Source organism: Alligator mississippiensis, chromosome 1 (assembly GCF_030867095.1).
Source record: "Alligator mississippiensis isolate rAllMis1 chromosome 1, rAllMis1, whole genome shotgun sequence".
In the NCBI taxonomy this organism is placed as follows: Eukaryota; Metazoa; Chordata; order Crocodylia; family Alligatoridae; genus Alligator; species Alligator mississippiensis.
The window spans coordinates 453,135,421-453,156,365 of NC_081824.1; the positions used below are offsets into that span (position 1 = coordinate 453,135,421).

The window sequence follows — 20,945 nt, forward strand, 5'->3', positions numbered from 1 at the left end:
GTGTTGTAATGTTTGGGCTTAATATATACTTTCAGTGCCTGAATATCTTTTAATGTCCCGCAATATTCCCTTTACTCTGTGGGCAAGTATGGTGGCAGCTGTAGCAACAGCTCAAGGACTGTCTCTTCCTTCCAATCATCTTTAGGACAGACTGCTGCAGGAAGGTCTATTCATAGTATATTTCTAGGCCGCAGCTTTAGTGAATCTTGTCATATTGAATGGAATAGTTTGAATGTTTGTAATGGTTGCCCATTAGCCAGTTTCAGGAAGAAGATAAGATTTATCTCCTTATCTAGGTCATTGTTTTGGACTACGTGTGGAAAATCCAGACTTTGCTTAAAGTTTTAACTCTTGAATTTTATCTTTAGAAGTCTTTTACAAAGAGAACCTAACAATGATTCTTAAGCAAATATCCTGAGTTCCGAGAGATCAAACCCTAGGACCTTTTGACCAGATTGGTAAGAAAAGGTCACTTGTAGTGGTATGGAAGTTCCCCAAAGTAATTAAAATGATCAACAAAAGAAACTAATTACTAAGCAAAAGAATCTGTTGAGTAAGATCCGAGCCCAAATTTGGGGGTAATGACAGGTTTGAGTAGGAGTGGCCCAAGACGGTAGCTCACTCAATAAAAACTGTAACCTACTGTCCCAATTTGGAGGTGACTATACTTGCAGAACAACGAAGGAAGAATCGCAAGTGTAGGCCGGATCAGACCGATCACCTGAACCACCCTCTCCGTGAACACGAATCTCTTAGTACACGCTGAAGCTGCAGAGCGCCCGAAAGGGACTGAAGGAAGGGGACTTATTCCTATCAGTATTGCGGCCAGCCCATTGAATTGTATTGCTGAGGCGAGCCCATTGAACCGTACTACTGAGGAATGAAACCATATTTAGGTGTTTGGCTTCTCAGAATTCTAGGATTGTAAGTATAGTATGAAAATAACAGTATTGATTCAAATTTAACTTTTAGTTGTAATTGTAGTTGTTTTTGTAATACTAATTCTTATAGCATTGTTTGGGATGGAAGTGCATTCGGAGCATTGTTTCTGATATATGTAATTATTGTGTTCTTAATGTTTGTGGTGTTTCTTAAAGCTAAGCAGTGTTATATACGTAGCAAAGAATTTAAAAATAAAATTGTGTTGTATGAATTAAGCGTGTAATCATTGTGAAATCTGCAATCAGCTAACTACTCCCCCAGCCAGTGCATCAAAACGAATCAGTAAATTGTGTGGGATTTTCTCTATTCCATAACCCACTAGAGACATTCAGAAGGGTCTCTTTGATCATTTTCTCAAGAACCTTACCAGGGTACCACACTGGCCTTCTTCCAGTCTTCAGGTACTTCACCTGAGCGCCACGATTTTTTAATATTTTTGCCAGTGGTTGGGCTATGAGACCTGCCAGCTCCTTGAGTACCCTAGGGTGTAATCTGTCAGGACCAGCTGTCTTTAAGGTGTCCAGCTTCTCAAGGTGATCCTTTACTAGATCAACACTGATGCTGGGTATAAATACGCCCTCACCCTGGCCGTCCCGCTTCTTGCCAGGCAGAGCAGTCCCATTGGACTAGGTGAGGGAGGTCCCACCTTTTTTCATATACATACATGCATGAATAGTATTCCAATTTATTGTGATTCAGCAATAAAAAAAATCTGTCAGGTCTCTGGGGCAAGGCCTGGGCCTGCATGAATAAAAGTTCAAATTATTGTGATTTACCAATGGAAATAACATTGCAATTTATTGTGATTCACCAATCTGAATAACATTTCAATTGATTTCAGCTATTTTTGCTGCACTTGCAAAAGTATTCACTGGATACTGTTGTGGAATCAGAAAAAATATATGCCTTAAACTTTGATTATTTTAGTTATAAGATGACATAACCGCTTTGTGTAGAATTGCTGGCTCGGTACAGTAGAACAGATAAGGGCAAGTATTTGTTCTTTGTAACTCTTCTGCAAATGCTTCGCTCACCGCGGCATTGAAGGTAGAAAAAAAAAATATGTACAAAGTAGATTTCCAGGTGCAAGAAGGAGGTTTGTGAACTAACCCTACCTCCCCCATAATTCCCATCCTGATAACAGCAAAGAAATAATGAAGTAATATTATAGCCGCTTTTCATGCTAATTTCACTATATGATCACGTGAGTTGTAAGCGACTGTTAAAAAGTATATAAGCCTCCTGATTTTGCTCTTGGGGGGGGGGACCCCTTCCAAGTGCTTGGGAAATCCATGTCACTTTGGAACTCCCCCTACAGCTGTAGTTTCTTTTGAATAAAAGCTTCTGCTGACCTGACCCAAAAGTACTCTGTGTGTGTTTCCACGACAATTCCTGGTGCCGTGACTCGGATCCAGAACACAGGCTGAGGAAGGAGGACCGCAGGCTACCCCCCACCCCGAACCCTGAGGCGCCAAACTTGAGAGGTAAGAGACCTAATTCAAAATCTCTATTGGGGTTTCGGAGGAGGACTGCCTGCAGGCTTCCAACTTGGCCGTGGTAACTGGATCTGAACCTTGTTAAAACAGGTCAGTCTGAACCTTCCTGCCGGCTAAAATTTTCTGTCTGGTAAAGGATCCCATTTTGTGTCTGGTAACGTACGTTTTAGGGAGAAACTGTTTGAGGCACCTTCATCCAACAGCACATCGGGCTTGTAGTTAATTAACTAAGGCGGTGTGGGGTAGGAGGTCTGGCTGACTGAATAAATGTGCATGTGTGTGTGTATTTAGAAATATGAGCCACTGACCAGGACTGAGACTACGGTTGGGCTCAGCCGCCCCAATTCTGCCTGACAGGGCAGTTTTGAAAGCAAGGGGGCCCAACTGGAACCTCGTGACTCAGTGGACAGGGCTTATTGAATGAATGTGTGTGTGTATTTAGAAATATGAGCCACTGACCAGGACTGAGACTAAGGTTGGGTTCAGACACCCCAATTCTGCCTGACAGGGCAGTTTTGAAAGCAAGGGGACCCAACTGGAACCTCGTGACCCAGTGGTAAGGGCGTCTGAGTGATTTTGTCTTTTCCAAACCCCTCGTCCCAGTAGCTTCTGCCAAAAGCAGGAGTGAAAGGATCCCTCTAGTGTTTCCCTCCCCATTTCCATTTTATGAGCCGGTGTCGGGTCAGAAGCTTTTTGTCTGGACAGTGAAAAACTGCGGGGCAAGGCACTGAGCGGCCCGGACATCCTAAATAAGCCTCTCCTACGTCTCCCTGTGTGACTGAAAATGGGAACAAGTCAGTCTAAACAGGTTCCTGTCCCCCCTAAGGGGACTCCGGCGTACTTTATGTACACACACTATTCTCCCGAGACTTGCAAGTACCTGGATAAGTGGAACTGGTATACTAGGGATGATCCTGTGAAGCATTTTCCACAGGAAGGAACATTTGATCAGGATAAAATAGTGCACTTGAGAGGGGCGTTAGAGTCCCGTGGATCCAAAACACCACAAAACCAGTGGGACGCGTTCTTTTATTGGTATGATGAAATGTCCAAACGGCGGACAGAATCTCAAACTAGGAGCCTAAAAGACTCTCAAGAAAAATTAAAACAGCAGTTAAAAGCTGTTCGGGAGAAATTGGCTGCTCCCCCAAATTACACGCTGGCCACCGCTCCGATGTATCCAGCATTGCCCGGGGCGCCCCCACCACCGGAGCCAGCAGAGGATATCCTTGACCTTTGTTCGAACCCTGCTCTCCTGGGACTCCCACATCAGCAACAGCCGGTTCAACATCAGGCTGCAGCCCAGGCTAGTGACCCATTAGCTGAAGCTCCTTCAGTAAATCCATCCACAGAGCTTAATAGTCCGGACTCATCCACCATATCTGCCACTCAATCATCACCAGTGTGGCAATTTACTCCTGGGTCACAACCCACCACAGGTGTATTTAGAAGAATGGGAATAGGCATGGAAAGATCTCCCATCAATCTGAGATCCCGAACTGCACAAGTTTACCCCCTAAGACAAATGCCAGGCATTGGCACCGATGGACAAAATATAGTAACTGTGCATGCACCCTGGACTCCAGGTGATCTCTACAATTTAACTCAAAAGTTCCCAAAAATCAGGGAAGACCCAGAAAAATTTCAGGAAGAATTGCAGACTGTTATAAATTGTTATAATCCAACATGGGCTGACATTAATCAGCTCATGCGATCCATTTTGCCCAAGGAGACTATGCTACGTCTGTACGCTGCCTGTACTTGGCCAGAACAAAACCCAGGGATTGGCCAAGACTTTATTGACAAGAGAAATGCTTTGGTTCAGGCAGTTCTCACAATTTGCCCAAAAAAGGCAGACTGGACCAAAATAAATACCTGTAAACAAAACAAAAATGAACACCCCAGTGACTATTTAGAACGCCTCAAACAGGCATTTGAACGATACTCAGGAATGGATAACCCAGTCGGAAATGCTAAACAAGCAATAGTGGCAGCATTCGTCCAGGGACTTAACCCTAAAATTGCTGAGAAAATTCAAACAGTAATTATTGGCTGGGAAACTAAAGATTTGACTGAAGTCCTTGCTGCGGCTAACCATTTTCATAACAAATTGGAACGGTCTAAAGACAGTGCCGAGTTTAAGTTAATGGCCTTACAGATTTCTCAGTTGCAGGGTCCAGGTAGAGGAAGGGGACGAGGACGGGGAAGGGGAGGCCCGGGTAGATTCAGGGGAAGAGATAGATCCTTGAGCCCACAAAACCCAGGCTATGGGAACCAATGTCATTATTGCAAGCAAGAAGGACATTGGAAATCAGAATGCCCCAACCGCCCCGGCCAAGGACCCAGACCCCAGCCCCCACCTCCACTTCCTGTCAATTTTCCCAGTGTTGAATAGGACAGCCTGAGGGACAGTGACATCATTGCTCCTTTGCTTGCTACTGACCAATCTGGTCCGTTTGTTGAATGCCTTATTTCTGGTAAACCTGTCTCCTGTCTTGTCGACACCGGAGCGTCCCGCTCCACGCTAAAGGCTGCTGAGTTTCCTTTTCTACCTTATTCTCCTGAAACTGTAAATGCTGTCGGTATAGGCGGACAACCTATCCCACATCCCGTCTCTGAACCTGTCTCCATCTCTATTGGCCCTTTGTCTGAAAATCATGCCTTTCTTCTTAGCCCCTGTGCACCTGTCAACCTTCTTGGTAAGGATTTGCTGTGTAAACTGGGATGCGTGATTTATTGTAGCCCAGATGGTGTTTACCTTGAGGTACCGGAACAGAGGGAAACCGAGCTTGTGGCTTTGCTAACCCAGGAGTACTCTGATTCCGACACTTCCTTCTTGCAAGAGGAACTGTTGGCACGAGTACCTCCACAGCTGTGGTCCACCCACGCGAATGAAGTGGGGCACATGCTGAGTGCTGAACCAGTGCGTATCATCCTGAACCCTGCCAAGCCACTTCCTCGTGATCCACAGTACCCCATCTCAAAGGAAGCTGAGGAAGGGATCAAGCCTGTCGTTTCCTCACTCCTTGAGCAAGGGATTATTGTCCCAATACGCTCCCCTTGCAACACACCTATCCTACCTGTCAAAAAACCTGGTAAAGTTACGTATCGCTTTGTGCAAGATCTTCGAGCTGTAAATGCCGCTGTGTTACCCGCTTTCCCCGTGGTCCCTAACCCTGCCACTATTCTTTCCTGTATCCCTTCAGATGCTACATATTTCACAGTAGTGGATCTTTGTTCCGCTTTTTTCTCTATCCCCGTTCATAAGGATAGCCAGTATCTGTTTGCATTTACTTATCAGGGATTTCAATATACCTGGACAAGACTCCCTCAGGGACATACAGAGTCCCCAACCCTGTTTTCCCAGATCCTAAAAAAAGATTTGGATCCTATCACGTTCAAAGGGGGGTCCACCCTTGTTCAGTACGTTGTTGATCTATTGTTAGCCTCACCCACTTTAGAGGCCTGTGAGCAAGATACTTTGACACTCCTCACAGCTTTAGCTCAGAAAGGCCACAAGGCCTCAAAATCTAAATTGCAGCTCTGCAAGTCTAAGGTACATTATTTAGGGCATGATATCTCAGCAGGTGAACGACACCTTTCCCCTAGTAGAGTTGAAGCTATCCTCAACATTCCCGAACCTATGACTAGAAAACAGATGAGGGGATTCTTAGGTGCAACGGGTTATTGTAGACAGTGGATCCTGGGTTATGCTGCTTTCGCAAAACCCTTGCAAGCATTCACTCATGATACCACCCTGGAACCCCTCCCTTGAACTCCTGAAGCAGAACAAGCATTTGTGGCCCTTAAGCAAGCCCTCACTCTTGCTCCTGCTCTTGGACTTCCTAATTATAAGAAACCCTTTACCTTGTTTTGTCATGAACGGGAAGGAATCGCTTTAGGAGTACTCACTCAGCTGCACGGTGAAAAGCATCGCCCAATTGCATATTACAGCTCTGCCCTTGATCCCGTAGCTGCGGGACTTCCTCCTTGCCTCCGTTCAGTTGCAGCTGCTGCCTTGTTGGTTGAAAAGGCAGATTCTCTAGTTTTGGGACACTCTTTAACCGTTGCAGTTCCACATGCTGTGATGGCCCTTCTGCTCAAGGGCAAAACTCAGCACATTTCCAATTCCCGTCTTACTAAATATGAGAAACTTCTACTGTCAGCTGCAAATGTAACCTTAAATCGCTGTTCAATTCTGAATCCTGCGTCACTTCTGCCTATTGCCTCTGATGGTGAGCCTCATGATTGCCTGTCTATCACAACTCAATTGTTAACCCCTCGAACTGACCTCAAGGACATTCCTATCCCGAACTCTGACCTTGTTTTGTTTGTTGATGGTTCCTGTCTTAGAAATGATGCAGGCAAATTAGTTGCGGGATATGCAGTATGCACTCAGTACGCTGTTTTGGAAGCCTATTCTTTACCCCAAGCTCGTTCTGCTCAAGTTGCTGAACTCATTGCTTTAACACGTGCTTGCATTCTTGCAAAAAATCAAACCACAACCATTTATACTGACTCTAAGTATGCTTTTGGTGTTGTTCATGATTTTGGACAAATCTGGAAACAAAGAGGGTTCCTCACTTCATCAGGGACCCAAATCAGTCATGGTTGTTATGTAAAAGCGCTCTTAGAAGCTGTTCAATTGCCTCTTGCTATTGCTATTGTTAAATGTAAAGCTCATGAGAAAACCTTTGATGATGTCACACGAGGAAATGATCTGGCAGACCGTTCTGCCAGAAATGCGGCCCTTTCTGGCCCACAGGCTCCTAACTCTGTTTTTGTTTGTTTTTCAGCAGACCAGTCTCCTTTGGCTAGCCTTTCAAGTCTGGTCCTTCTTCAAAATCAGGCCCCAAAAAAGGAAATAAATGACTGGCTGCATGCAGGATGTTCACTGCACCCCGACTCTCTCTGGCGCTCCCCGGACAGCTGCCTGGTGGCGCCTAGAGAGCTTTTGCCACATCTTGCTCGTTTAACCCACTCTGTGGCCCATACGAGCAAAGGAGGAATGATTGCTACAGTACAAAGAAATTGGTTTGCCCCAAATTTTCCTTCCATGGCACAACAGTACTGTAGCTCCTGTCCCATCTGCTTAGCTCACAACATTGGGCAACGGGTAAAAACGACACCCGCAGCCCATCCCCCTCCATGGGGACCGTTTGTAAATCTGCAAATTGATTTTCTGCAGCTACCTAAGTGCTGTTCTTATGAGTACATTCTTGTTATTATTGATGTGTTCTCTGGATGGGTGGAAGCCTACCCATGCGTACATGCTGATTCCATCACTGTAGCAAAGAAATTGCTCAAAGATTTCATCCCTAGATTTGGATTGCCCCTCACAATAGATAGTGACCGTGGCACCCATTTCACAGGACAGATAGTAAAAAACATCTGCCAAGCACTCAACATACAGCAACACCTACACTGTAGTTATCATCCACAATCAAGTGGTGCTGTAGAACGTAAAAACTCTGATTTAAAAACGCGCGTTTCGAAGATTTGTGCTGAAACAGGCCTCAAATGGCCTGATGCACTGCCCATTGCTCTTATGCACATTAGAAACACTGTTAACAGAAAACATGGCCTAACCCCTTACGAAATACTCATGGCACGACCCATGAGGATGCCAGCTACACCACCTGTTGCCCCTCACCAAACAGACCTACAATTAACTGATGAAACTGTACTAAATTATTGCAAGGCATTAATGAAGTATGCCAGGTCTGTTCATTCACAGGTCCAAGAAGCCTTACCTCAACCACCGGATGTTCCCTGTCACAACCTCGAACCAGGGGATTGGATCTACGTAAAGGTCTATCAACGGAAAAACGCACTTCAACCCAGATGGAAAGGACCTTTCCAGGTACTTCTGACCACTAATTCTGCTGTTCGTTGCCAAGGTCACCAAACGTGGACTCACGCCTCGCACTGCAAGAAGGTATCACCTCCATTGGACCCCGAAGCAGCTGTATTCCAACCAAGGTTGGGATCTTTCCCTGAGGCCAAGGACAAAGACCCTCAGGACCTCACTCAGGCAAGTGAGGAGCATCAGGGTGCAAGTGCTAATAACCTCTCCCCTGCACCCAACACCTCAGCCCAGCCAGATTCATCAGTTGAAGAACGAAGATATCATCTTCGGCCTCGAAGAAAGTGAATGCTCCCATTCGGAAGATCACCACCTCGATCAAGAGCAAGAGCCGATATTATCAGTCCTTTAGGTAACTTGAGCCCAGAGGACAAAGAAAGACTTTGGCTGCCATCCTGGGTTTGGCTGGCAGTGTTCTTTTTCTTACTGGTACTGGTTATGTTTGTTGTTAAGATTCTTTGTCCCTCCTGTATCTAAAAATGGCACTGATATCCTTATATATCACACTTGGGTATCTCAGTATCACCCAAGGGGGGTGGGGGAAAAATTTGTATTTGCAGATCTCCCATGCGGTGGCTCAAGCTGGAAATAAAAGTGACTGCTGGATATGCTCTCACAGCCCAGCACACCTACACCAAGGAATCCCAATGATCGGAGTACCAATATCCCTCCAGCAATGGGGAACAATAAACGGCGGCTTTGTTAGACACTACTCGTTAGCTGCCCATCGGTCCGCTCCTAAAGAATGGAGGGCCGCCCCTGCTAACTGGATAATCTCCCCAAGAGTAGAGGCGCCTTTCTGTTACAGATCCAACAACACCGGAGCTTATAATAAAGCCACACCTGTAGGACACTACCCTCATTGCCTAACTACTCTAGATTATAGCCCTAGTAGCACCAGTGGAATCCTGTTGGGTAACGTACCCTCTCTCAATTGTACAGGATTCATGGTCTACAACTTTTCTAAGGAACCTCATGTTGCTCTCATTGCAAACAGATCGGAATTTTACATTCACTCCAATTTTACTTCTTGTAATATGTGTCGGTCCAGCAGGATAGCAGCTGAACGTGGACCGTCCTATACGATGCATATCAATCGAAAGTGCCGGATAGGGCACAACAACTGTCGAGATTTGAGTACCCTTTCTGCCCCAGGCCTTTACTGGCTCTGCGGAAACAGGGCTCATAAAATCTTGCCCTGGAATTGGGTGGGGGCATGCACTCTTGGACGTGTTATCCCTGGTTTCGAAATGCATAGTGCAATATATCTGGAACAAGTAAACAATTTGAACCATCACATGAAAAGGGCGGTTAACCCCTCAGCTACCAGAAACACAGGGTTCCATCGATTTGTGAGAACCTTCATACCGTGGCTTGGAGTAAGAGAATTGGAACTAGCCATAATTAACATTTCAGCCACAATGGAAGCTATGGGAAATGCCACTGCGGATGCAATTCAGGCTCTGCAAAAAGAGATCTCCCAGATCTCACAAGTAACTATACAACACCGCATAGCCCTAGATTACCTATTGGTATCCCAGGGAGGAGTATGTGCCTTAGTAAACTCCACCTGTTGTGTCTATGTCAATCAGGACATGCGAATCAAAACTGACATTCGCAAAATCCGAAATCAGTTAAGGGTCCTACATCAAGTGGCCTCAGAAAATACTGACTGGGGTCTAGAAGAAATGTGGTCTTGGCTAACCTCCTGGCTCCCAGATTTCGGGGCCCTTGGCAAGAAAATCCTGTATGGAATATTGTTTGTCTTGATAGTTCTGATAATGTTCTATGTCTTAATGCAACTGATCCTCTGCTGCGTGAAAGCCAGCAGGGGAAACTTTAGCAAGGCAAGAAAACCCACAGCAGAGTCTAGAATAATGGTGTTACAAAAGTGTGAGCAGATTGAAAGAAAACATGAAAGGCTGCATGATGAAATAGAGGGGCTCATGAGAATGGAAATTTAAGGCTAAAGTGAGACTAAATAGTCTCAAAGGGGGGGGCGCTGTGGAATCAGAAAAAATATATGCCTTAAACTTTGATAATTTTAGTTATAAGATGACATAACCGCTTTGTGTAGAATTGCTGGCTCTGTACAGTAGAACAGATAAGGGCAAGTGTTTGTTCTTTGTAACTCTTCTGCAACTGCTTCGTTCACCACGGCCTTGAAGGTAGAAAAAAAAAGTATGTACAAAGTAGATTTCCAGGTGCAAGAAGGAGGTTTGTGAACTAACCCTACCTCCCCCATAATTCCTATCCTGATAACAGCAAAGAAATAATGAAGTAATATTATAGCCGCTTTTCATGCTAATTTCACTATATGATCACGTGAGTTGTAAGTGACTGTTAAAAAGTATATAAGCCTCCTGATTTTGCTCTTGGGGGGGGACCCCTTCCAAGTGCTTGGGAAATCCATGTCACTTTGCAACTCCCCCTACAGCTATAGTTTCTTTTGAATAAAAGCTTCTGCTGACCTGACCCAAAAGTACTCTGTGTGTGTTTCCACGACACTGTCATTTAATGAAAATTGTATTGCCTTGTTTGCATCCCCTTCCCCAAATTGTTTGGCATCCCTGTGCCCAGGGCAGATGCACCCCACCCTGCTTTATTTTTTGTTTCTGACCTTCAGGGGTGTGTGAGTGAGTGGGTATCTTGGTTCTTATTGTGAATACACTGAAATGCACCATGAATGGACTGTGTATTTCCACACTGACTCAGGGTTTTACCAATGAAAAGGAAAATAAAAGGGTCAAAACATTAAAGGATTGTTATGTAAAAGAGAATTAATCGTTTCACTCACTGCTGTCTTTTGTGAAACTATTTGCAAAACCTGAGCACTGAGGCGCTTTTTGTAAAGCAGCACTAGCATTGGGTGGGTGGTTGGGTGTTGTTTTTGTGGTTTTGAGGTGGATTAATATTCATTGGGTACTGGGGATCCCACTGGTGGGGGCCCCAGAACATTGCTCCACCTACACTGCATATGGGTTAATGGGAAATCTTGTGGTGTGTACAAATGCCCTTTGATGTGAGGCTTTGTGGAGGCTTTTTGGAAGTCAAAATATACTATATCAACCAGATCACAACGATCTGCATGCTTGTTGCTGCCCTCAGAGAACTCCAACAGGCTGGTGGTGAGTCATGTTCTTGCTTTAGCAAAGCCACGCTGATTTCTCCACATCAAATTTGTTTTACCCATGAACTGGACAACCCCATTTTTACTATCTTTCTACAGATTTCTGAGAAACAGAATTTAGCCTGTTCCCTCTAGTTGCCTGGTCCTGCCCCTGCCTATCCTGAGCCTTTTTTAAAGAGTGGAGTTAACATTTGCAAAACTCCAGTCCTCTGGGACCAAGGTTGTTTTTGGTGAAGGTTGCATGCTAAAGAGTTTGACAATTTGGAGTATGGACTCTAGGGTAAATGCCGTCTGGTCCTGGCAATTGGTAGCTGTTACCAGCTTCAAACCTTATTTTCTGATAGCTCCATATGAGTCAGTTTCTATTGATTTGTCCCCTGGGAGGAGGAGTGGCTCTGGTGAGGAACCTCCCTCACATCTTCTACAATAAAGACAGATGCAAAGGATTAATTTCATTCTTTTGCAGTAGGCCTAACTTATTTCCAATCTGTTTTTACACCGTGATCATCCAGTGACTGAACTGACTCCCTGGCAGGTTTCCTGCTTGTAATGTACTTAAATAATTTTTTATTGTTTTATGTCTCCAGCAAGTTCTCGATTTTTTTTTTTTTAGCTTGCCTTATTATAGCCCTACGTTTTCCTACACATTTTGGTTAATTCCAGTTTTCTTTCTTGCCTCGTCTGTGTCCCCGCAGAGGATCTCATGTTTGTTCTCTCTTTCTGGTGTCATTAATAATGGAACAAAACCACAGTAACAAATGAAACAATAGATAGGAGTCAAATAGTTCCTTCTGCTGAGTGCTGGCTTTTTTGCTCCAACCTTTGATTTAACTTTGAAGATATAAGTGCATTGCCCTTGGCATTTGCTTGGGACAACTAACCTGTTCAGAGTTAACTTGTCAAGATACAGTCCCATTTCTAGAGTGCAAACACAGCATGTTAGTGGTAATATCAATCTTGGGGAAGCTTCTTGGAGGGATAGAAAGGAGTACTTCTATATACACTTTCCATAGCTTTCCTCATCTCGTTCTGGTTTCAGGGGCTCACAAAAACACCTAACATTTTTCCTCAGAAACTTTCTGTAGCTGTTGTGAGTGAACATGGAGCTGCCTGATAGAAGACATGACAGCAGCAGCAATGGCTCCTAAGAGCAGAAATGGATATCAAACAAAAGTACTGGAAAATAATGGGCAAAATTATGCAGGACTCCCCTCTTCCATTAAGACCACATGTTGCTTTATTCCACTTAAAAAAGAGGAAGAAACAAGGAAATGAAAGTAACAAGGAGGCTGTTCAGTTTTCATTCACTTAATTTTTTTTCTGTATGGAAGCAGCAAACAGTAAAGTCCTTGCTGATCTTGAGCTGGTGTTTTCTGGCAAGGCGCAGGTAAGCAATACTTACCTCCCCAAAATAATCAATACGCTGAAAGCAAAGATCTGTCAGCATTCCTGGACCTTTTAAGCTCTCTAAATGGCCTGAAATCTTTGTCTTAGTTTCAGGTCTGTGGTTCTGAGGTCACAAGAATGAAAAAAAAAAAGGAAATTTAAATTAAATTAGATTATGGAAACATACAAAAACATGTATGGGGGAGGAGGGAATTATTCAAAGCACAGGGAAAGGAGAGGTTTGGGGAACAAGTCAAATAGTTTTACCAAACTAGAGGCAGGAAAAGCAAAAGCCAGTGCAGGTTGGAACTGCATAAGCAGAAGCAAGGGATAGTTTCATAGATGTTAGGGGCTAGAAGGGACCTTACAGATCATCGGGTTCAGGTATAGCCCCCCTGGACTTGGGATAAGGGGATTTTTTTTCTAATAGTGTCCAGCCTGTAAATCTGTATGAGCAGATGGGTTGAGAAGTTACAGTTGCACAGAAGTGATGACAGATGATTCAGTTTAATCACAACTGGGAATACTATGAAAGTAGAAGAAGGGTGCATAGAGTGGCAGTCAGTTAGAGACAGCGCGGCCTCCAGATTTGTGCGCGGGGCAGAGGTGGGCTGCCCATTTCAGGCTGGGGCACTGCATCCTGCTGCCTTTACCCCAGGAGCTCAGTCACGAGGCCAGCGTGCCTCCTGCTGTCTGGCAGGTAGCAATGGCATCATGCGGCTCTTGGGGCAAAGGCAGCATGGTGCAGAGCCCCAGACCCACAGTGGGCAGCCCCTCTGCCCTGCGCACAAATCCGGGGGGCATATGCTTCCCCACGCCTCCCTCAGGGGTGCCTGGTCTGGGCTCCCTCTGTCATACAACCCACCCCAGCCCCCGGGGCCCCATTCATGCCAGCTCCTGCCCCACTTCCTCCCACACCATGGGGGCCTCAATCTGCACCCCCTGCCCCTTCCCCTCCACTTTCCAGCTGGGTGCGGTCTGTGTGTCTGCAAGTGTGTGTGTCTGTATCCGCCCTTCAGCCCTAAGCCACAGCATACCCAGCCCTGCTGCTGCCCCTTACTCCTGACCCACAGTACCTTACATGCTGCCAGGGTATGCAGGGACCCCCTCTCCCCAGGCTCCAAACCTCAGACAGACACCCACAGCCCCCCCCCCCCCCATCTCTTTACAAATAACACTCCCCACTGCACACACACACTTAAAAAATAGGATCTTATGATTTAGCTGCCAAATCTCTTGATTTTTAAGAGTATATCTCATGATTTTTTACATGGTGGAGTTGGCAATACTGTTTCAATGACTGAGTAGGCCAAGAGAAACAGCAAAAAATGAAAGCATTGTGCTCTGTTTTGGAAACCGTGCTGTGGCCTATGGTGGCGAGTGTTTTTTGTTCAGAAGAGAGAATGGGTTGAAATTGTGGCAGGGAAGGGAGAGGGAATGAATTGTAAAGGGGGAAAAAAAAGGAGTGACTTGTGGGAGAGAAGGGAAGGTGCTGTTCCTGGAGTGGATGTGTGCCCACAGCGCAGACTGGGGAGGTCATTCGGCTTATTCCACCAGGACAGTCTCACACACACAGGCTCTACCAAGAAGGGCACCTCCTGGCTTCAGTGGCAGCCCAAATTCCTAGCAGCCGTCTCTGAACAGATCACCCCTTTTCTTTTCAATTCATCCAAAGAAGCCCAATGCCTACTGCAGAACTATTCCCCTGTCCAGTGCCTCTCACCCCAGCCTGCCTTCAGCAGCGTGCACACCCCATATGCTTTCCACCTCCACCCCAATTCCTGCTTTCCCCTGTCACTGCCAACACCCACCTCCAACCATTCACAGTAGCTTCTGCCACTCCCAGCCACAAGGTCTTCCTACCCCACCAAAGCACCTTACAGCAGCGTTTCTCAACCTGTGGGGTGCGAGCCAAAAGTGGGTCTCAAGAATATATGAAAGGGTTGTGAACAAACTTTAAAAATGGATTCTCCTTTGAAAGAGAAAAACATGGGAAACCTGGCTTTTTTCTTGCAGGCTGGCAGAGTTCCAGTCTGCGAGAGGCTGACTAGGGCCCCGCTATATCCTCCCCCCCAGCCTATATACTGGGGGCAGTGGGTCAGGAGTGAAGAGCACTAGGTCTGGACTGGCCATTAATGTTTACAGATGAGTCCTGGTACAAAAAAAATTAATAAATAAAAGTTGAGAACCACTGCCTTAGAGCCCCCTGCCAGTACCCCCCACATTCCCCATCTAGGACTGCCATCCCAATATCCCTCTCTCCTGTGTGCCCCATCTTCTTGCCACCCTGTTTCATCCCTGTTTCCTGCCCCTCTTGTTCCCCCCACAGTACCCACACCCCCAGCACTCCACAGCTGCCAAGCCCTGCTGCCTACCAACCCCTCTCTCCCTACCACATCATCAATCCACCCTCCCTCTCCCAGACACCAGACTTCCCAGCTGCTGCAAGGAGTCCCAGTCCCTCATAGCTTGGCCTTGTCCTGGTTTGCTAGGTGCAGTACCATTAAGCTTAAAGAATCATCACAAGGAATACAACCAGAGCCTTTAATTGCTCTCAGCTGGCTGTTCAGACAGGCAGACTGCTAGAACAATTTCATTGTTGACACCTGTGTTACACAGCCAGTACCTGGAGAAGCCAATTGGATTTTAATGATTACATAACAAAACCCAATTACCTGTTAGCAGGCAGCTAGCCATACAGGTGTGACTTATTTCAGTACTTGGGCATGGGTGCTAATGAGTTGTCCCTACAGTGTTAAGTCTGTAAAGAGGGCTCTTCCAGCTGTGATCTGCAAGGGTCTTAAAACTCCTTGCTCCCATGTTTTGAGAACCTGGCCAGGCCAGGTTTTATTTTCCAGGAAAGAAGCCTGGTTGGAACCTGAGGCCTTCCTCAAAATAAGCAGAAGGGGTGGGAGGGAGCTATGCTAGGAATTGAGGCCCTGTTGGGCCTCTAGTCAAACACCTACTGCCTGCCAAAGCACCCCCGCCTACCTAGTCCCTGTCTACTGCATGACACTGGTGCACCCTCTAATCTTCCCATGCCTGTGCCACCATCATCCCCTAGTTCTGCTCCAGCACCCCACTGCTCCCTCCCAGAATCCACCTGACCTCAGCACCCTGCCACAGTCAGCTGCTGAACACCCCTACTCCTGTAACGCAGGCCCCTGTGGCATGTGTAATGGCTACTGGACTGGAGATTTCCCCCCATTGCCCAGAGTACAGGTGTCTCCGTGACACTGGCTAGGAAAGAAGCAGCTAAGCTGCAGTGTGCTTCCTCCCGGAAGGGGCTGGGTGGGCATGGGCAGTGTGCCACAGCTGCTGGAAGTGTGGCCTCAGCACTTCTGTGGGTGAAGGACTGAGACAGCATTGTGGGGCATATTAGCTGGCTGTGGACAAGACTGCCAGTTCTTGTGCCCAACTCCTGGCTAAAGGAGCAGGATGCTAAGGGAGAGAAAGAAGGACAAAATCTCCACCCCAAGTTAGATGGAGGTGCACACTGTGCAAGGCTTCAAAGGGCCTTTAGACAAGTGTGATAGTAGGTTGATGCTATGTGGGTGTTACCCTTCGGCTGGGCATGAGACTGCAGTAAGAAGGGCTGAGTTCAGCTTAGGGGTTTTATACAAATGTATTACCTTGGCTCAAACCCCCACCCAGAAACCTGGGAAAACAAAGTTCCGCATTTGCAAGCAATACCAAACTATCGCATGGTTTATTTTAGGGGGAAGGGAATGGAACAACAGACATGGGAAACCCTTAAATAATCAGTGGCCCACTGCAACCAACTAGGAACAGGTTATTACAGCCAATATGTTCAGAGTTCTCTCAGTCACATGGAGTGAATATGGTAGCTAGTGTAGCTGCTCCACCATTACTATCAGTCCTCACCACCACTGGGGATCACTACGGTTGAGGGCACTGCTCTGCTGCTGCCCACCTTCACTAGGGATGCTTCTGCATGGCAGTGCACTGCCATTCCACTCTCCTTCTCTGGCTGCAAAGTAAAGAGCTGTTAGATCCGGAGCTAGTTCAAAGATTCTGTAGCTTTTTGGAAACCTAGGCACTTGACCTACTTGTGCTCCAAGAACTTTGTTTTGGGAAACAAATTGGTAACAGATCTCAGCCTGGATCCATTAAATGGATCTGTATATCACCGCATCTTACAAGCTATATAGCTAGCTGGTGAAGTGAAAAGACTCCTTTTGTTGTTGGGGAGTCCTGAGCACCCCTCATCCCATTTGGCTGTCCTGGGTGTGTCGCTACCTTCCTCCTCCCAGATACTCTGCTCCCAGAAGCAGTTCAGTCTGAATCGCAATGATTGTTAGCATGCGAGAGACTGTCAGCAAGGGAGTTGAGATACAGAGGCCAGTAATCACACCAGGGGTCAGGCGAAAAATACCCCAATCCTGACTGATGTCTTAATTTGCCATATCAGGGGCAGACCATGGGGGAGCCATGAGGGGCCTGATCCCCATTGCTTGCAGCAGCTGCACACGCGCTTCTGGGCAGGTGGCCTGGGTGGGGAGCAGGGATTGTAATGCCCCCAGGCCTCTCCCCTTCCTCACGCCTTGAGGTGCACAGCATTGAGCTGGTGCCAGGGCTCTGGAGCCCAGTGCAGCAGTTTGCAGCCTGCTTGTTGCAGCTGCCTAGAACCTGGGCCAGCTGTGGCTGGCAGCTGGGAGGTTGCAAACTTCTACACTGTCAGGAAACCACTGTACTGGCAGACAGCAGTAAAAGGGCCTGGGGCAGGGCAACCCTGGCTCCTATACCACCATCCATCCATCCAGAAGCCTGTGTGCACCCAGTGCCACCACAGAGCTTGATGCAGCTGTTTGCAGCTTCTTAGCTTCAGCAGGCCAGTGCTCTGAGCAATTGCTGCCAGCCATGGAGCCTGGGCTACTTGCTGCAGAGCTTGCAGTCTCCCTATTGTCTGCTTGCTGCAAGCAGCCCCAGGCTCTGTGGCTGGTGGCAGCTGCCCAGACTCCATGCTCTGGCTCACGTGCCAGGGGTTTCCAATCCCTGGATTGCACCCAATTCTAATAAGGCAACCCTAAGAAAGAACAATGGTCAGAGGCTAGGACTTGGTTTCCCTGCTCCCTACTTAACTAGCCAATAAACTCTGGTTAATCTGCCTGTGGGGAGAATCCCCCACTAGGATTTACTTGTCTGTTGTTCAGATTCCATTGAGAGGAATTCGACTTCCATCTGCCCTTTGCCAGCCCACCCAAAGTCAGCACATCACCCAATGACATGTGGTGACACTAGAAACCAATTCTGGAAATTGCACTTTAATTTAATGCTTAGTCCTCCCCCCCTCCCCCCTTTTGGGTATCTTTCAGGCAGGCCAAATCTACTGAATGGCAGAACTGAGCTGAGAAGATTGTAATTTCAGACACAAATAAAACTAGGGTTGCGGGTTCTCTGCAGCATGTCAGGAACAATACATATACATATCTCATCCATATTTGTAAGAAAGGGCTTTTCCCCCAAACCTACCATTTTATTCCTCTGCAGTCTTGTTTGCCATTGCCAGGGTGGCTTTGTAGAAATGAATTGGAGGGCAAATGCAAATCCTGCAGCAGGTCTAAGTGCCTGGCAATCAACTCAGGGTTCTTTGGGTAAGTCCGATATCCTTCATTAAACTAACTCAAAAAGCTGGAAAAATTCTCTCTCAAACTATTTCAGTTGGTCTAATAAAAGATATCAGATTTATCCAAAGAACCTGATTTGCCTGTCTTCCAACAGGGCTACATCCTAGACCCCTGGCACTCAACTCATTGTTTCCAGGATGTTAGGGGCACTGCAGCTAATAAACAGATTGTAAATCACCATTTTATGAAATGCAGTCAGAGACAACAGTTACATTAAGCTATGTAAAAAGAATCAGGACTTGTGGTAGGGGTGATATCTTGTATTAGACCAAGTAGATTTTGGCAAAAACACAAAAGAAAAACAAAAAACCTGAATGTAATTTTATCTGCAGACCATTACAGATACCTAAGTTATGTAAAGGCACTCAGTTACAGGTCACAGGCAGATAATTCCCTGGCAACCAAGTCTAGGCATAGCAGGCTTGTTTTGCAAGGGCAACAAAGAAGCCCATTTCTGCTGAAGGTTACCACTGCCATGCAGCAGGTCAGGTAGGTATTCACACAGGTTGCCAGATTAACCGACTAATGGGTTAATTAAACATGCAAATGCACGGTCACGTGCAAGCACTCAAACTGCTCACCCTTCTGTTTGTGGTGCACAAGGACTTGAGAGGAAGGGGCAAACATTTGGTTTTTGAAAATAGCCATACTTTTCAGACCTCCTGCTAGGAAAACATGCTTGGGAGACCGACACCCCCTTGCTTCATTAAACGAAACCAAAACAAACCAACAGAAAACCCGCGCAAGGAGAAGTCTCATCACTGAAAAGTTTTCTGTCTGATGCACCCTGGACCTCATCTTGTCCTGTGGGACCCGCTGGTTAGCAACCTCTCCTGGAAAGCCTTCTAGCAGCCCTTTATTTAATTGCTCATTTGGAAAGAAAGGCTGTGTTCTGGGAAGCTTGGAAAAGCAGAGGGTGTTTCTCAGTGACACTAGGGCTACTGTGATGTCAGGAAAAGGAACTGAAGAAACCAAAAAGAATAACCCTAACTGAAACACAAAAAAACTAAAGCAAACGCCTCCGCCCTACAATGATCCGAACGGGGTAAAACTGAAGCATGTTGCGCCAGCCGGGCCTCGTGCAGCAGCGCAGCTCCACCGGCAGGATTGTTCCCGGGGCAGAGACCCGCGGGCAAGGCGGAAGCCAGGTGGCGCCGCTTTCCCAGCAGGGCCACTGAGGGGAAGCCCCCGTCTCTGCGCAGGCGCCCGGCGCGGGGAGCGTGTGCGCGGGAGCTGGGGCTGCTCTCCGCTCCGCTCCCGTGCTCGCGGCTCCCGGCCGCTTGTTTCCCGCGGATTTCCTTCGGGAAAGGCGAAGACCCCTCGGAAGGTTTGCCTTCGCAAGCTGCTGGAGGCGGCGGCGCCACGTCCGAGGTGCAGGTGCGCGCACTGGGGCCGGCGGCGCAGCCGGGAGCCGGAGCCAGGTCAGTGCGCGGGGCGCGGGGGGGGCGCCGGGACCTGCTGCCTCTGCTCGGCCCGCCGCGGGCTGGAGCCGCCGGGGGTCCGCGTGGGGCCGGAGCCCCTTCAGGTCGGGGCTACGTCGACTTTGTTTGGTTATATAACATAGAAGCACTGGTAGCTATTCCCATTGCTTCAGAAATGTAAATGTATCGGCTTTAGCTGATCAACCTGTAGGTAGGTATGTGGCGTTTCATTGCATTTGGGGGGAAAAATGCAGGTTTGGGAGTTTTCTGGCTGGAGAATTTTGGATTTTTATTAATTGAAGGACTTGGGCTACTTAAACAGGTGGAAGCAGTTGGGACTCGCGGTAGATAGAGGTGATCTCTTTTATTAGAGCAACTAGATTATTGCAAGAAAGAAATGTCTTTTAATGGCAAGCTTTGACCAGAGGCACTGGTAGGCTTGTTAACTGCTTTGCAAGGCTGTGTCTGCATACCAGGGTGGTTTGCACGCTCCAGTCCTGGAAACATGGGTCTGGCTGCTCTGGAGCTGCAGTCCCAGTCCCTGCGGATGTCCATTGCTTGGTGCCTGGGGAGTGAATTGAGCTGGTTCTGAAGTAGCAGCTGAAAGACTGTTTGCAAGGGAGCTGCAGCACAAAGTAGCATGGGGTAGGCAGGTACCTTTTTTGCAGCAGGGGCAAGGTGTCCTGGTGGAGATAAGGGGGTGTGTTTTGGCCTCTCTAAGCCCAGGAACCTGGCAGCCAGGGGACTGGATTGTCGCTTTGCAGCTGCTCTCGGGTTGGGGTTTGGACCACAGCTGAGCTGCAGTTCACTGTCAGCAGATCACCTGCATTGCCATTGCACTGTTGAGCCTCAAGTTAGGGTCTTGCCTGCCTGAATCCCTGTGGCAGTTGTTACAGGGACAGTTACTGAGGCATTTTGGCTGCATTCATCCTTCGTGCAACTCAGCTGAAGTCTATGCCAGCTACACAAATCCCAGTATAGTTAAAGGAGGAACTTGATTAGCTGGACTTGGATTCCTAAGGCTAATGCCTCAGAGAAGCTTCTACTTTTGATGCT

General features: G+C 47.1%; 2 protein-coding genes across 5 annotated transcripts in view; both read left to right on the plus strand.

The window, feature by feature from the left end:
* Positions 1-11,074, plus strand: part of LOC132248522 (endogenous retroviral envelope protein HEMO-like) — a 167,176-nt gene extending 156,102 nt beyond the window's left edge. For both annotated transcript variants that reach the window (XM_059721610.1, XM_059721604.1), the window contains one exon: positions 8,176-11,074. In XM_059721610.1, coding sequence (XP_059577593.1) covers positions 8,784-10,268 — 1,485 coding nt within the window. In that variant the 5' untranslated portion in view covers positions 8,176-8,783 and the 3' untranslated portion in view covers positions 10,269-11,074. The remainder of the gene's footprint in view (positions 1-8,175) is intronic.
* Positions 11,075-19,063: 7,989 nt separating this feature from the next.
* The window catches only part of LOC132248526 (zinc finger protein 436-like), a 113,028-nt gene continuing 111,146 nt past the window's right edge, over positions 19,064-20,945 (plus strand). For 2 of the 3 annotated variants that reach the window (XM_059721615.1, XM_059721617.1), the window contains exon 1: positions 19,066-19,889. The gene's annotated coding sequence lies outside the window, so the exon portion shown is untranslated. Of the gene's footprint in view, positions 19,890-20,945 lie in introns of all 3 variants that reach the window. The other variant, XM_059721621.1, reaches the window with a different exon arrangement.